General features: G+C 35.9%; 2 protein-coding genes across 2 annotated transcripts; one reads left to right on the top strand and one right to left on the bottom strand.

Annotated features, from left to right (window-relative positions):
* Positions 1-470: 470 nt before the first annotated feature.
* Positions 471-1,671, bottom strand: LOC106293671 (B3 domain-containing protein At1g16640). Its single transcript, XM_013729335.1, has 2 exons — positions 1,434-1,671; positions 471-1,098 (listed from the first exon to the last, which is right to left on the bottom strand). Exons 1-2 carry the CDS (start codon positions 1,500-1,502, stop codon positions 745-747), a joined length of 423 nt encoding a protein of 140 aa, XP_013584789.1. The 5' UTR covers positions 1,503-1,671; the 3' UTR covers positions 471-744.
* An 8,693-nt stretch (positions 1,672-10,364) lies between these two features.
* Positions 10,365-13,136, top strand: LOC106343514. The gene has a single exon (XM_013782752.1). The coding sequence runs from the start codon at positions 10,517-10,519 to the stop codon at positions 12,938-12,940; it is 2,424 nt and encodes an 807-aa protein (XP_013638206.1). The 5' UTR covers positions 10,365-10,516; the 3' UTR covers positions 12,941-13,136.
* Positions 13,137-14,817: the final 1,681 nt, after the last annotated feature.

The following is a 14,817-nucleotide window of genomic DNA, read 5'->3' as shown; positions in this document are numbered from 1 at the left end:
TGCAGTTTAATTAAATATCTAAAACATTTATTCCAACACTCAACATATAGTTTTGCTAAATATGATAACTAGATAGCCAACAAAATTACAAAAAAAATATTTAAATAGTAAAAAATATGTTAATTTAACGTATTAAAATTTAAAAATAAATTTTAATTATGACATGCATCTTAACATTTATATAAATGTATATCATAACCTAAATATAAATAATTTAACAACTTAAATTAGAAAAAAATAAAAAATTCCGGGCGTAGCCCGGGTTAATCCCTAGTGATACCAAATACTTTATCTCGTTCTCTTTTTGTTAACGCTCTCTTGTGTGGAATACAAAATTACAAATAACACATGAATGATAAACAACCAACAGTATTTTTATCACTGTTCTAAACCGTTAAAAACAAGGATTTATAGCAAGACAACAAAGTGTGTTCGTTCATTAGATTAAACATCTCTTTTTTTTTTTTTTTTGTAACTCTGGTATCTGAGCAGCTGCATTCCCAACTATACCCGTAGGGGTCCAGCGCCCCAACGGAAGGGATGTTAAATCCGTTGTGGCCAAGGTTCGAACCCGGGTGTCGGACAGTACAGCTGTACCTCCTTTACCACCAAGCCACAAGCGTTTGGTTCAGATTGGTTTAGATTAAACATCTTGTTACATAAGACTTTTAAATAAATAAACTGATAAACTAACTTCAAAAGCAGCATTTGTTTCTCCCTACGTGGATGATACAGACTCAAGTTTCAGTTACTCTTGTTCTTCTCTTCCTCTTCCTCTTCCTCTTCCTCTCCTTCTTCTTCGCCTGTTGCATAGTCACCAACATCTACTACGGCTTGAGGAAAGACTCTAAGCTCGCTAACCCCGCCATGACCAAATATGACAACATAAAAGGTCCGGTCGCAGTCATAGATGAATTCCATCATCTTACCGTCTTCAAGCTCGTTATCCTTTACAAAGTTTTCCCAACCAACAGTTAAAAACACCGTCTCTCCTCTCTTCTTCATCCTAATCGTCCAGGATCTCCCATAGTAGTCTAGGAGCTCCACTGTATTTGGCAATGGATCCGGAAAGTATTCGTTGAAGGCCAACGGAATCGCCTTAACATACAAAATCAACCTCTCAGAACACACAATAATAGCAGCAACGCACAACACAAGAGAGACTCTAGTCCCAAAAAGATAAAAGAGTCTTGAATGTTTTTCATCAGCAGCTAAATAAACTAAGAATGTTAATAAAAAGCAAGAGCCAACAAACAACAGATCTGATAATGACACATTACTGCTTTTTTGGGCTAATTTGAAGCTACAGAACAAAAACAATTTTAAGGACTCTAAATTTTCTTAAAAATATATGTACAAAATATTATTTTTACTCTGAAGAAAGCAAGCAAAAGAAGAAAGATATAGAGAGAGAGAGAGAGAGAGATTGTAACCAATGATTTAGCTGACTTATGTGAGATGAAAGGCTTAATAAACCGTTGGTCCTCATCAGGGGCAGCCATGGGAAAGAGTAATGTAGCTACGATCAAAATCTAGATATTTAAGAGAAAGTAAACAGAGACACTTTAAATCCTTGTTTACAGAAACGGGGAGAGAGCTCACTTTCCTTTGGAATTTTTTTTTGTTTTGTCGTTTTTCTGAGCTAAGGAGATGATGATGTCATATTCAAACAACTTGCCAGCTATTGTGACGTCCCGTGAAACGAACCCCTACAATATAAATGCTCTTAATACTACTATTGGGCCGAAAGATGGAAGCCCAGTAGCCTCATTCAAACCCGTACAGTCTGAAATGACAGCGTTTTATCTTGAAGCTAATAGAACTCAAAACCCTAAAGTTTTCCACTATATAAAAGTCTCACTCCTTTAATAGCCGAAGCAGGTTCTTGCATCCGTCTACGTTTGTCATTGTTTAGGTTCTGAAAAATTCCAATTGTGTTTTTTTTTGTCAGATACAATATGATTTTTTTTGTCAATGGTACTATTGGTTTTTGTGTGTGTTCTATAAAAAAATTATGAGAGGGAGAGAGCGATGATAATGATGATGATGATGTTACCATAGAACAATCCAACTCTGACATCTTCTGATGAATTCTACATCATGCACTACCATCTGAATCTCGCTCTCCCTCTAATCATTAGTTAGGCCAATGACAAGTTCGCTTCGATTTTGTTAGACGCACATATTGTGATAATCAAGGAAATATCAGGATATATGATTATGATAATAAATGTGTCATTCAGAAGAATTTTCAAAGACAGACCATGAATATGATTTTGATAATAAAGTTGACCTACAAGAATTTTATGGTGAATATACCCTAGAAAGGCCATTAGAAAAGGAATTTTTCTCTCTAGAGCATCACCAACTTAACTATATATTTGCCACAAACTCTATATTTGCCACTATAATATTATTTAGAGATAAAATCAAGAGTGAATTAAACCAATATCATAAAAAAATCAAATAATTAGGTAAATATCCATGACTAAATTTGTGTGGATTGAATATTGCAAGTTGTAGAAACAAAATGACTATCAAGTCCTTAGATTAGGTCAATTTTAGATTGGAATATGTATGAATTTTCTAGTTAATTGTTAGTTCTGATAATTATTAGTCTAGGTATTATTTCCACTCCAAATACGTGAAACATAATTAGTCAGACATTTTTAACGAATCACAACAAGAAAATCTTCTTCTACATGAATATTGGAGGGGGGGGGATTGAGAGAAAATTCATGTCAAGGTCTGTCTATAAAGCACTATTTTTCAAAGTTGGAAAAATCAACACGTTTCTCTTCCAACGATCAAGAAGATGCGTTTCATCCCCGCTAAAACCCCCCAAAATAATTTTTTCCTCAAATCCTAAGGTTTGGAGTGAATTAAAGATTAGGATTACAATAATTCAGAGACTCACATCTCTATCTCAGTTCTAAATTTTCAAGAAAACCTCTCACTCTCTCATGATCTTCTGCTTCTACAAGAACCGTCTCGCTAACCCCCCACAGATATCCGCCTCACCACAACGCATGATTCATAATTTTCAAATTTTCTATGGATTTTGACCAAATTGACTCTATCTTTATTTTGAATTAAGTAGATAAATATCGTCTGAATATATGAACAAGATGTATTAACCCGGATAATTATTAATGTAATATCTAATATTACATTTAGCTAATAAATTATTTGTTACAGGCTATTAAAAGTGTTACAATCTAATGTTAAAGCAGATGTTACATAATGTGGTTTGATATCATGTTTATACATTGTTCAACATTAAAAACACTATTATAGGTGATTTATTATTTGTCTTTAGTATGTTATGTGTATAGATGTCCAAAATAAAGATATAACGGATAAATCAATTTTTATACATTCTTAGAATGTTAGCCTTATAACAATGAATTCATAGACTAATCCAAAATATCAATGCAAAAGAAAAAGTAAAACTTATGTTATTATATAAGTTAGCGGGTTACCAAGAAATTTTAAAATATTAATTAAAAGATTCATGGTTAAATGTACGATGATTGTTATATGCTATAAATTATGTTAGCAGTCTAGAAATGAATTTTAAAGCCAATTTAAAGGTATACTTAAAATTTTACATGGCTAAAATATTTATTGTATCAAATTAAATTGTTGGAAGCTTTCAATATTATATTTAGCACATAAAATTATTCCTAACAAGTTAAACAACTATAAAAATCACAATTACAAAATTTAGAATATTACAAAATTTAGAATTCAATGTTAATTGGTTCATAACTCGGCAGTATCTTTTTTATCTTTTCTCAGGATGGTTAAATTGTGAGTTTAGCAATATGTCTTCTCGTTTTGGCTTGCTAAGTTCACTTGTAACCGTGGATGTAATAAAGGGTCTAGTTGTGGGGTCGCATCATTGTTGGTCGGTTACTTGATGTCTTAGCCGGGTAGTTTGGTTTTGTGACGGCTTAACATTTAAGTGACCGAACTTGAATGATAGCAGTATCTTTTTTTCATTTCTCGGTGCGGTTAGGAAGGCGTTTAGCAAGGTGTCTCTGGTCGTCTTGGTTTGCAAAATTCAGTTGTAACCTTTGATGTAATATATAATCTTTGTATTTTGATCTTGTGCACAATATCTTAGTCATGACAAAACTTTATAACCAGCTAGTGTTCTTACGTGCTAAGAAGATATTAAGCTGGTTATTTCAGGGACTATTAAATTGTGTAACAGTTGTGATGGACGAGAAAACAAAATATTAGACCAATAGATTATTGTAAAAATACTGAAATGAATATGTAAAAGTTATACAATGATATTTGAAACAGAATCAAACTTTAGTGGATGATTTTGAGAGATTTTAACTATAGAACGAAACCTTTGATGGCGATTGTGTTCTGTGATAGTGAAACTTCATCTCTTTCTTTTATGCTGCCCATGAGCATATCAAAACAAAGCCCATAAGCTACCATCTAAATTGTAGAAACCATGGCGTCAATTAAATCGTTATCACCAATAAAGTCTGGAAATTCAAATTAGATCAAAACTCAATAAAGTTGCCAACTTTGAGATAAATTTCAAAAACCCAGAAACGCAAAATCTAATTAGGTCAAAGAAATCATCTATAAAGCACTATTTCTCAGAGTTGGAAAAGTCATCACGTTTCTCTTCCAACGATCAAGAAGATGCGTTTCATCCCCGCTAAAACCCCCCAAAATAATTTCTTCCTCAAATCCTAAGGTTTGGAGTGAATTAAAGATTAGGATTACAATAATTCAGAGACTCACATCTCATATCAGTTCTAAATTTTCAAGAAAACTTCTCACTCTCTCATGATCTTCTGCTTCTACAAGAACCGTCTCGCTAACCCCCCACAGATATCCGCCTCACCACAACGCATGATTCATAATTTTCAAATTTTCTATGGATTTTGACCAAATTGACTCTATCTTTATTTTGAATTAAGTAGATAAATATCGTCTGTATATACAAACAAGATGTATTAACCCGGATAATTATTAATGTAACATCTAATATTACATTTAGCTAATAAATTATTTGTTACAAGCTATTAAAAGTGTTACAATCTAATGTTAAAGCAGATGTTACATAATGTGGTTTGATATCATGTTTATAGATTGTTCAACATTAAAAACACTATTATAGGTGATTTATTATTTGTCTTTAGTATGTTATGTGTATAGATGTCCAAAATAAAGATATAACGGATAAATCAATTTTTATACATTCTTAGAATGTTAGCCTTATAACAATGAATTCATAGACTAATCCAAAATATCAATGCAAAAGAAAAAGTAAAACTTATGTTATTATATAAGTTAGCGGGTTACCAAGAAATTTTAAAATATTAATTAAAAGATTCATGGTTAAATGTACGATGATTGTTATATGCTATAAATTATGTTAGCAGTCTAGAAATGAATTTTAAAGCCAATTTAAAGGTATACTTAAAATTTTACATGGCTAAAATATTTATTGTATCAAATTAAATTGTTGGAAGCTTTCAATATTATATTTAGCACATAAAATTATTCCTAACAAGTTAAACAACTATAAAAATCACAATTACAAAATTTAGAATATTACAAAATTTAGAATTCAATGTTAATTGGTTCATAACTCGGCAGTATCTTTTTTATCTTTTCTCAGGATGGTTAAATTGTGAGTTTAGCAATATGTCTTCTCGTTTTGGCTTGCTAAGTTCACTTGTAACCGTGGATGTAATAAAGGGTCTAGTTGTGGAGTCGCATCATTGTTGGTCGGTTACTTGATGTCTTAGCCGGGTAGTTTGGTTTTGTGACGGCTTAACATTTAAGTGACCGAACTTGAATGATAGCAGTATCTTTTTTTCATTTCTCGGTGCGGTTAGGAAGGCGTTTAGCAAGGTGTCTCTGGTCGTCTTGGTTTGCAAAATTCAGTTGTAACCTTTGATGTAATATATAATCTTTGTATTTTGATCTTGTGCACAATATCTTAGTCATGACAAAACTTTATAACCAGCTAGTGTTCTTACGTGCTAAGAAGATATTAAGCTGGTTATTTCAGGGACTATTAAATTGTGTAACAGTTGTGATGGACGAGAAAACAAAATATTAGACCAATAGATTATTGTAAAAATACTGAAATGAATATGTAAAAGTTATACAATGATATTTGAAACAGAATCAAACTTTAGTGGATGATTTTGAGAGATTTTAACTATAGAACGAAACCTTTGATGGCGATTGTGTTCTGTGATAGTGAAACTTCATCTCTTTCTTTTATGCTGCCCATGAGCATATCAAAACAAAGCCCATAAGCTACCATCTAAATTGTAGAAACCATGGCGTCAATTGATTCGTTATCACCAAAAAAGTCTGGAAATTCAAATTAGATCAAAACTCAATAAAGTTGCCAACTTTGAGATAAATTTCAAAAACCCAGAAACGCAAGATCTAATTAGGTCAAAGAAATGATCTTTGCCTGAAAAAACTCTTCCAAGAACTTCCACAAGACCCAGACACACCACATGAATGTACAGTCTTGGACTGGTCAATACCAAGCTTCTTGTTGATAAACCCAACCTTGAAATAGATCGACCTTATTCTCATAAACATCCAACCAAATAAAAAGCCGCTTCACCTGAATACCCTCGAGCTCGGTGATGGAGCCGTAGCTAATGCATCCGGATACGGTCTTGTCGTATCGAACGAGGTAGTCGAATTCTATTTTGCAGGGCTTGGGTAAGTAGACGAAGAGTTGGCCGTCGTCGGAGAGGGTGAAGTTGGTGACGGCGTCGGGCAAGAGGCCGCTTGGGAGGTCGTTTTTGGGGAGGATGTTGTAGACGGTGGAAATCAAATCCGGGTCAGGTTCGAAGAGGGAATGGTCGTTGTGGTGAGAAGGGCGGGAGAGAAGAAGACCAAGAAGGTTGAGAAAAAAATCTAGCAATAGTGCAGGGGATGATTTTAGTTATGGGATGTAATGAAATTAATAAAATATAGCAACTTGTCTATCACAAATGAGGTTTCGTGTGATATTTATTCGATAAGCAGAAGAATTGAGTTGCCTTAGAAATATCAAAGAAAGAAATCATCCAGGAGTACGGGTATAATGGTCAGTAAGGTTTTGAAAACAAAAGACAAAATCCCTAAATGTGCAATGAGCTAATTATGGAATAATCATTGTGTGTACACTGCAATTACTCTAAAATCAATTCAACCCTACTCTATTTCTTCCTCTAAAATAGAGATTGCTATTTTCACCTCTATATTTAGAGGAAGAAATAGCATTCCTCTATAATAGATGAATACTTTTTTATTCAAAAAATATTTTTAATGAAAATGGACTGTTTATATAAATATATAATCATACTTTTATTTACATAATAGTTTCTATAAAAATATTCAGTGTAAATAATATCATAATCTTATGAATGTTAAATTAAATTGGGTTGGTTTTCAACTTTCACAAATAAAAAGTACTATTTGTAAAATTATAAAAGAATATATCAAGAATATTCATTTTTAGAGGAAGAAATAGAGAAATACATTGGAGACAAATTCATCTCTATTATAAAGTTTTCCCATTTTACAGGAAAAAATAGGGAAATACATTGAAGATGGTCTAAGGCACTTTATCACTTTGCAATTTCATCCCAAAGCACATTCCACTTGACAAACACATTATGAGTGTTATTTGTCCATCTTACCCTTCTTTCAGCTCAAACATTATTTTTTCTATGTAAACACCCTATTGCTCTCTCGTTATCTAAATTGAATCAAGAACACAACCCTAATTAGCATCAACCGAAACAATCCATTGTCAATAGCATCAACCTAAACAAAACCTTTTTCTCTCCTCTTCACTATGTCTTCATCATTCTCACGCTTCTCTCGAAAACACCTTTTTCCATTTTATTTGCATATCGGCTAACGATCACATCGATTGAAGAAGAAGGAGACAAAACCCCATAAGAGCTTCTGACAAGAACAAAGCTTTCTGTAATGGAGGTTTAAGGAAGAATAAAGCGATTGCAAAATTGAGAGAATAACGGTCGAGGGTTGGCGAAATCAGTTTCGTGAGGCGATGAATTTGAACCCTCTGTTCGTGACACGATTGTTTCCATGATCTACGGCTATGACGAAGCGGAGGTCAGTTTGTGGAGAATCTTTTCTAATTTTCCTAGATCCTCACACATCTCATATGTACTACAATGGTGGAATCTCTCTTCTCCATAAGAACCATAGCTCTCCATTGAAAAAGCATCTTAATTTCTCAGACCCTCGAGGGTACAAATCTATAACGAAATTGAAATAGGATATGTCGATATCTTCGATGGCGAATCTGGTTTCGCAGTGATTCCGGCGACTTGAGATGATTCTTGCTCGAGTCGACTCGGTACTAGATTTTTTTAGTCTTCGTGTTGTGATACGACGAGATTGTTTCAGGAGTGAACCCGTGGAGAAACGAGATGGATTGTGGGTTCAAACTTGGGTCTGGTTGTGGTGAGTGAGGAACGAGTCAAGTCGATGGAGAGGATGTGTTTTGTTTGTTGGAGAGGAGCAGCTTAACTCAACGATTGATTCTGCCAACTCGAGTCGTTCCTCCTGAGTTAATTCAAAAGCCATGGTGATGACGATCTCAAGCTTTATCTCTCTCTCTCTCTCTCTCCTCTCTCTGTTGGAGGAAGGCGATATATTTGATTACAGTTGTTTGTGGATGTGGACACAACTTTATGGATAAATTTTTATGTATACAAAACCTCGTCCATAACTTTTGTTTTCTATCCATATATTATTGGTTTCCCTTAAAGTTCTTGGTTGTGACGAGCAATTGTATCAAAAACATATGTATTGGCTTTGATCCAGTCCACAATTTGTCGTATCAAACAAAACAGAGAAAGGTATGTACAAAATCTTTTTTTTTTGGTGAGGGTTTTGATAACAGAGTCTGTGTCCATGTTTTGTGGTATAACTTTAGTAACATGAGCATGTCCACGTATTGTACTATAGTTTCGTGGAATCAAAACAGAGAGTTTGTCTACATTATCTACTATAAACACATTAACATCGCATGTCCACACATTACTCATCACCCGTCGTCCACGTATACTCCGTCCATAAATAACTCATTCACGCATCACCCGTCCACATATCACCTTAGCGTCCACAATTGTCGTTGCCATTAAGGATAAAATTGTCCACAATCTGTCGCTGGTCCACAATAAAGTGTCACATGTAAGAAGTGTCTTTAGATGTAAGGAAAAGTCAAAAAATGTCCCTGAGTATAATCAACTCTTAGAAAAGCTGCGAAGACAAAACAGAGATAATGAGTAACTCGAATTTGGCAGATTTTATTAGGAAACTAGATTCTGACCCCCCCTTAAAAAGGGCGGGTATATTTTTTGTTTTTACATCTTTTTAGGTCTTTTCAATTGGTAATTTAAATATAGGTCTAATGGCATAAAGCACCATACTTTTATCAATGGGTCACACTGCTATTTTAATAGAATAGATAAGACATTTAGCATCATCTGCATAACCGGAAATGTTGCTAACTGAACCAATACAAACCCAACTCATCTGATCTATAGCGGAAAGGATTTTTTCGAAATTCGTAAGGTATATGAATTCAGCTCGGCCCGATAACCTAAGTTTTGGTTTACTTAAGCAAAATGTCCATTAAGTACAAAGACTTTCCATCAGTGGACTGGACGGGCCCAACGCCACCGTTTCGGCTTTTCTCTATTTCTTTTTAAAGGGTTGCCAACGGCTCTCTCCTTTTATTTCGTAAGCGAAAGCCTTAACGGCTAGTTTATCTAAGGATCATACGTGCCTTCATCGAAGCCGTCCAAAATGGACAACGGTGATTCATCAACACCAATTGAACAGAATATTTTAAAGTTGACACCTCAATGTTTTGAGAAACATCAATATCTTCTCAAATGTTTCTATATTATCCACTAAATCCAGTTTAGACACAAACTCAAGGTATAAAAAAAAGACTTCTCAAGGAATCAAACAGAATACTCGTATTCAAATCTTATTCTACACCATTAAATCCAATTTAGACACAAACTCAAGGTAAAAAAAAAGACTTCTTTCTCAAAGAATCAAACGGAATAAAAATGCTCGTATTCAATCTTATTCTACATAGGATGGTAACTCATCCTTATATTGCCACTGCAAACCCCCCCCACTAAAATAGTGAATCACAGAGCATATTACATTTAAAAGTTTATGGGAGATAATTGAAACTTTTGGAAAACGAAGAGGTTTTGTTTAAAAAAAGGAAAACCAAGGGGTTCAATTTACAAATATAAAAACATCAAATAAATACGCCAAACGTGCAACTAGCCGTTACGATATCTCCTCACTCTGTCCTTTTAAAATTCAAAAACTGCTGATCTTTTTAAGCATCCAACGTAATCTTTCAGATTCTTGATATCTTCTTTCCTTTAACGAGCAAAAGAACTGAGATCCTCTAAATAACTCATTCCTAATTCTCCAAGGATCCTCAGAGATTTCAATCATGGATTCGTCTTCACCTTCGATCCCTTCCCGTCCAAACCCTAAACCAAGAAACTCCGAGACCGGAGATCTGATGCGGCGGAGCTTTCGAGCCAGCCCATTTCCTGGGAAAATCACCCGGGGGGCCGAGTCTGGGGATAAAGAGAACCAGATCTCAGATGCGGTGGTCAAAGCTCCGAAGCCTTCCAAGAACTTCATGTCGCCGACTATTTCAGCTGTTTCCAAGATCAACCCGTCTCCGAGGAAGAAGATCTTGTCTGAAAAAAACGAACTGTCTCGTTCCTTCGACAAATCCCATCATCATGTGACTCAGGTTCGGTCTTCTGTCACGTTTTGTGATGTGGTTAGCTTCATTGGGGAAGAAGATAAAGATAAAGATCAGATTTTTATCGGTGAAAAGAAGAAGGAGGAGGAGGAGGAGGAGTCTCATGACGTCACTGTTACTGATATGGATGATTCGAGCTTCGACGTTAGCCCTCTCACTGCTTCGGTACCGTTCACTTTCCCTGCGTTTGAGGCGAATGAAGTTGATGCGTCGGTGACGCCTTACGATCCGAAGAAGAACTACTTGTCGCCTAGGCCCCAGTTTCTCCATTATAGTCCAAATCCAAGAATCGAGTGCAAGCTGCTCGAGGAGCTTTTTACCTCTGAAAGCTCTTCTTCTGAAACTGATATGTCTGCTAAGGAGAGCCAACACGAGGAGGAAGTTGTTTCTCCGGAAAGTGTAGAAGAGGTGGCAGAGGAAAGTCAACAAGTGGAGGAACTTGTACTATCGGTAGAAGAAGAGGGTGAAGTAACCCTAGAGGAGAGTGATGATGAGGAGCACTTGGAAGCAGTGGAGAGTGAAGAAAAAGAAGAAGTAGTGGTTGGAGAAAGCACTGAAGAAACTCGTCAGCTTTCAAAACAATCCCGTTTCAAGACATCCAAGTTGCTTGGTTGGATGTTGGTTCTTGGTTTGGCGTACACGTTGTTGGTTTCTTCAGTGACGCTTACTCTTCCAAACATTAGTCAAGATTCACATGTCTTCAAGTTTCATATCCCACCAGAAATCGCAAAGTCTGCGAGAGAGAGCTTTGAGCAGTTTAGTGAGAAGCTTGGGCTGTGGGCAGGATCATCACTTGTTTACATGGGCAAGCTGATCTCTAGTCTACGAGAAGAACAAGGGTATGGTCCGTTTCAGTTTCATAATTTGACTGGTGTTTTGGAAGAGACAAGATTGTCTGATGCTGTTTTCCAGCCAACTAGTGGTGAAATCAGTGTTGCTGGGTCGCTAGTGGATAGCCTAGACTTGAGCTTTGAAACGGATACAGAAGAAGAGAGTGGTGTTACTCAGGAGCCTGAAGAACTGGAGAGCAGTGGTGAAATCAATCTTGAAGATGTCTACGAAGAGGATAGCAATGAACTGGAGCAAGAGAGTGAAGGAGGAGAGTTCACTTTGGCCACAGTTACAGAGGTGAATGTGGGTGAAGTGTATTCAGAATCTCTTTCTGAAGAAGAAGAAGAAGAGAGTGGTGGCCAAGCTACTGATGGTGTTGAAGAGCAGAGAGAATATGAAAAAAATGAAGTTCATGAACATGAGACTACATCAGCCCAAAACGACGAGAAGATGATGGAAGAATCTGAATCCAACGCACACCATCTTGATGATGTGGAGCCTGCTGCAATCAGTGGTCACCAGCAAGAAGACACTAGTGCATTAGCCAACTCTGACAGTGTACCAGAAGAAGGAGGTATTGGGGAAACTGGTGAAGCCAGCTTGGATGTTTCAGCAGAAACTAGTGATGTAGATGGTAATGATTTGGAAGAAGAGAGTGGGATTGGTGAAGAAGTTTCTGTTAATGCAGAAGACTGGAAGGAGATATTGTTGAACAACCAGAAGAAAGTGATGGTCTTAGTGTCCACAGTGATGGTTATGCTTGCTGCAATAGCTGCTTTCTTGTTAGCCAACAAGAAGGCAAAACCTGTGATGCAAGAAGATAGTGAGCCAACAACGGTCTCTGACGCCGCTAAAGAGGTAAACGTTGAGCATGCGCCAGTAGAGAATCTGATCAAAGAAAGGTTTTCTTCGCTGAACTTCCAGGAGGAGGAAGAAGAAGAAGTTAATGATGACATGAAAAGAGAAGAGGTATCATCATCATTCCCTTCTGAGATGAGTTTCAGTTTCCACAAGGACAAGTCATTACGCAGCTGCAGCAACAGAGATGAGCTTAAGGAATATCAAAGCGGTGGAGGTAGGAAGAGTAATGACAGCGGTGAATCAATGGCTTCCTCGGCATCAGAATACTCCATAGGGGGCTCTGTTTCATACGGAAGTTTCACAACGTACGAGAAGATACAAAAGAGGAGTGGACGTAAAGAGGAAGAGATGGTAACACCAGTGAGGCGTTCAAGCAGGATCAGGAACCATCAACATTCTGGACAATGAATTTAGAAATTAGCTTTTAGACTTCATTGTGTTACTACTACTGATTTGTAGTAAAGCTTTTTCATCTCACTGAAGCTTAGTAGTATGGTGACTTTGTTGTTTGTGATCTTTTTAGCTTTTGGATGTGATTCTCTCCTTTAAAGTTTCTTGCTTTAGTATTTGTCTGACATTGTACTTCAACAGTGTGATTGAGCCTCTTTTGGCCTTTTGTTTTAATAATATTGTTCGTTTTTTTTTCCTGAAGTTATTATCATCACTGTATATTGTATAAACACCAGGATTGTTAAGTTTTGCAAGAACACAACCGATTTGGTGTTCAAGTGTGAGTTGACGATGATAAATTGATTAGTTATAGCCTTATAGGTAACTAGAAGGATGTCCGCGCTTCGCGCGGGATATTGTTTTATTGCTGTTAGATATGAACTTTTGGATGATGTAATTAAGTGGTAAGTCTTATTTGTAAAGATAATTATTTGATGTTTTATTGTGTTATATAGTATTAGGTAATATGTTAATATATTATGTGTTTGTTTTTCAATAATGTGTTGTTGTGTGTATAATAGTACTTGTGTGATGAAGTTAGCTTCTAATGTAAATTATATTGAATTTTAATAACTTTGTATTTTTAGGCATTTGTTAATTTTAAGATTGATGGTTTTGGCGTCAAAATTGTATTTTAATTTGTCACATTTTTGAACATTACTCTTTTAAAATGTTTTTTGCCCACTCTCCATATTTTGACTTTGAACCGTCTCCATCTATGTAATTCGCTTACCTTTCCGGTGTGCGGTGCTTCTCGCCATCACTGAGAAAATACTCACCTTTGTGTTCTTGTTTTTCCTCACATTCATCTCTTGTGATATTATCTGGTATTTGTTACAGATCATGTTACGAATTCCCTATTGTGCGGTTGTTTTTCACTGTGTTGTAGGTTGTTTTGGTCAATATTGGTCCTCTTCTTTTTTAGATTTTGGCTAATTTTAGGAACTACATCTCGTTGGGTTGGGTCAGAGTTCAGTTGTCTTTGATTTTGTCTTCCTCTCGTTGACTTGCCGTCGATAGTCTCTGCTCGTCTTGGTTTTCAAGATCTGGTTTTTGGTGATCTGACTTCTATGCTCTTTTTCATAGCTCGAGGATGGCTTCACGGTTTGATGATTTTGTTTTGTCTCTTTTTCTATATTTGTTCTCTCATCTTGTTGCACCTTTCATTGCTGCTCGCTTCTCTGGTGGCTCTTTTTTCGCCATATTTGCTACTCCAGGGTTGGATAGTGTTTTCTTCTGTGTATGCTTTGTGTGCTTGGAAGTTTATTTCTAGTCTAAAGTTTGAGCTCTTTTTTTTTGGTGGTAGGCTTCCATTCTCCCTCCCTCGGGTTGTTTCTTTTCTTCTCTTGCTTTTCTTGGTGTAGGTGTGCGGAGTTAGTCTTTGGAGCTTAGGTCTCTTCTACTTAGAGCTTGTGGTTCTTCGCTGGCATGAACGTCTTGTATGTGCTTGTTTAGTTTGTGAGGTGCTTCTTACCTTTTAGCTGGTGGTTGTGATTCCGGTGCTTGAGGCATGTGTCTTCTTGTTTCGTGGTGACTCTGGTCTACTGATGATTATTCTTTCTCTGACCTTTTTGGGTTTTTTGGATTTTTTGGGTTGGTGCTTGATCACGCTCCTTTGAGCTCAGAGGAATGCTTTGTCTTATATTTTACTCCCTCTGTTCCAAAATAGATGATGTTTTAGAAAGGTTATGATGTTTCAAAATAGATGATGTTTTGATATTTTATATTAATTTAAATTTTATTGAAAACTGTGTGACCAGTGATGTTTTATATTTATTTTTAAGGATTGGATGAATTAATTTTGGTTTATATTTTTAATGTTTTTTTAGAAAAAA

Source organism: Brassica oleracea, chromosome C5, assembly GCF_000695525.1.
Source record: "Brassica oleracea var. oleracea cultivar TO1000 chromosome C5, BOL, whole genome shotgun sequence".
Lineage (NCBI taxonomy): Eukaryota > Viridiplantae > Streptophyta > Magnoliopsida > Brassicales > Brassicaceae > Brassica > Brassica oleracea.
Note: the sequence above shows the minus strand (reverse complement) of the source record. Positions and strands in the feature narration are given on the sequence as shown.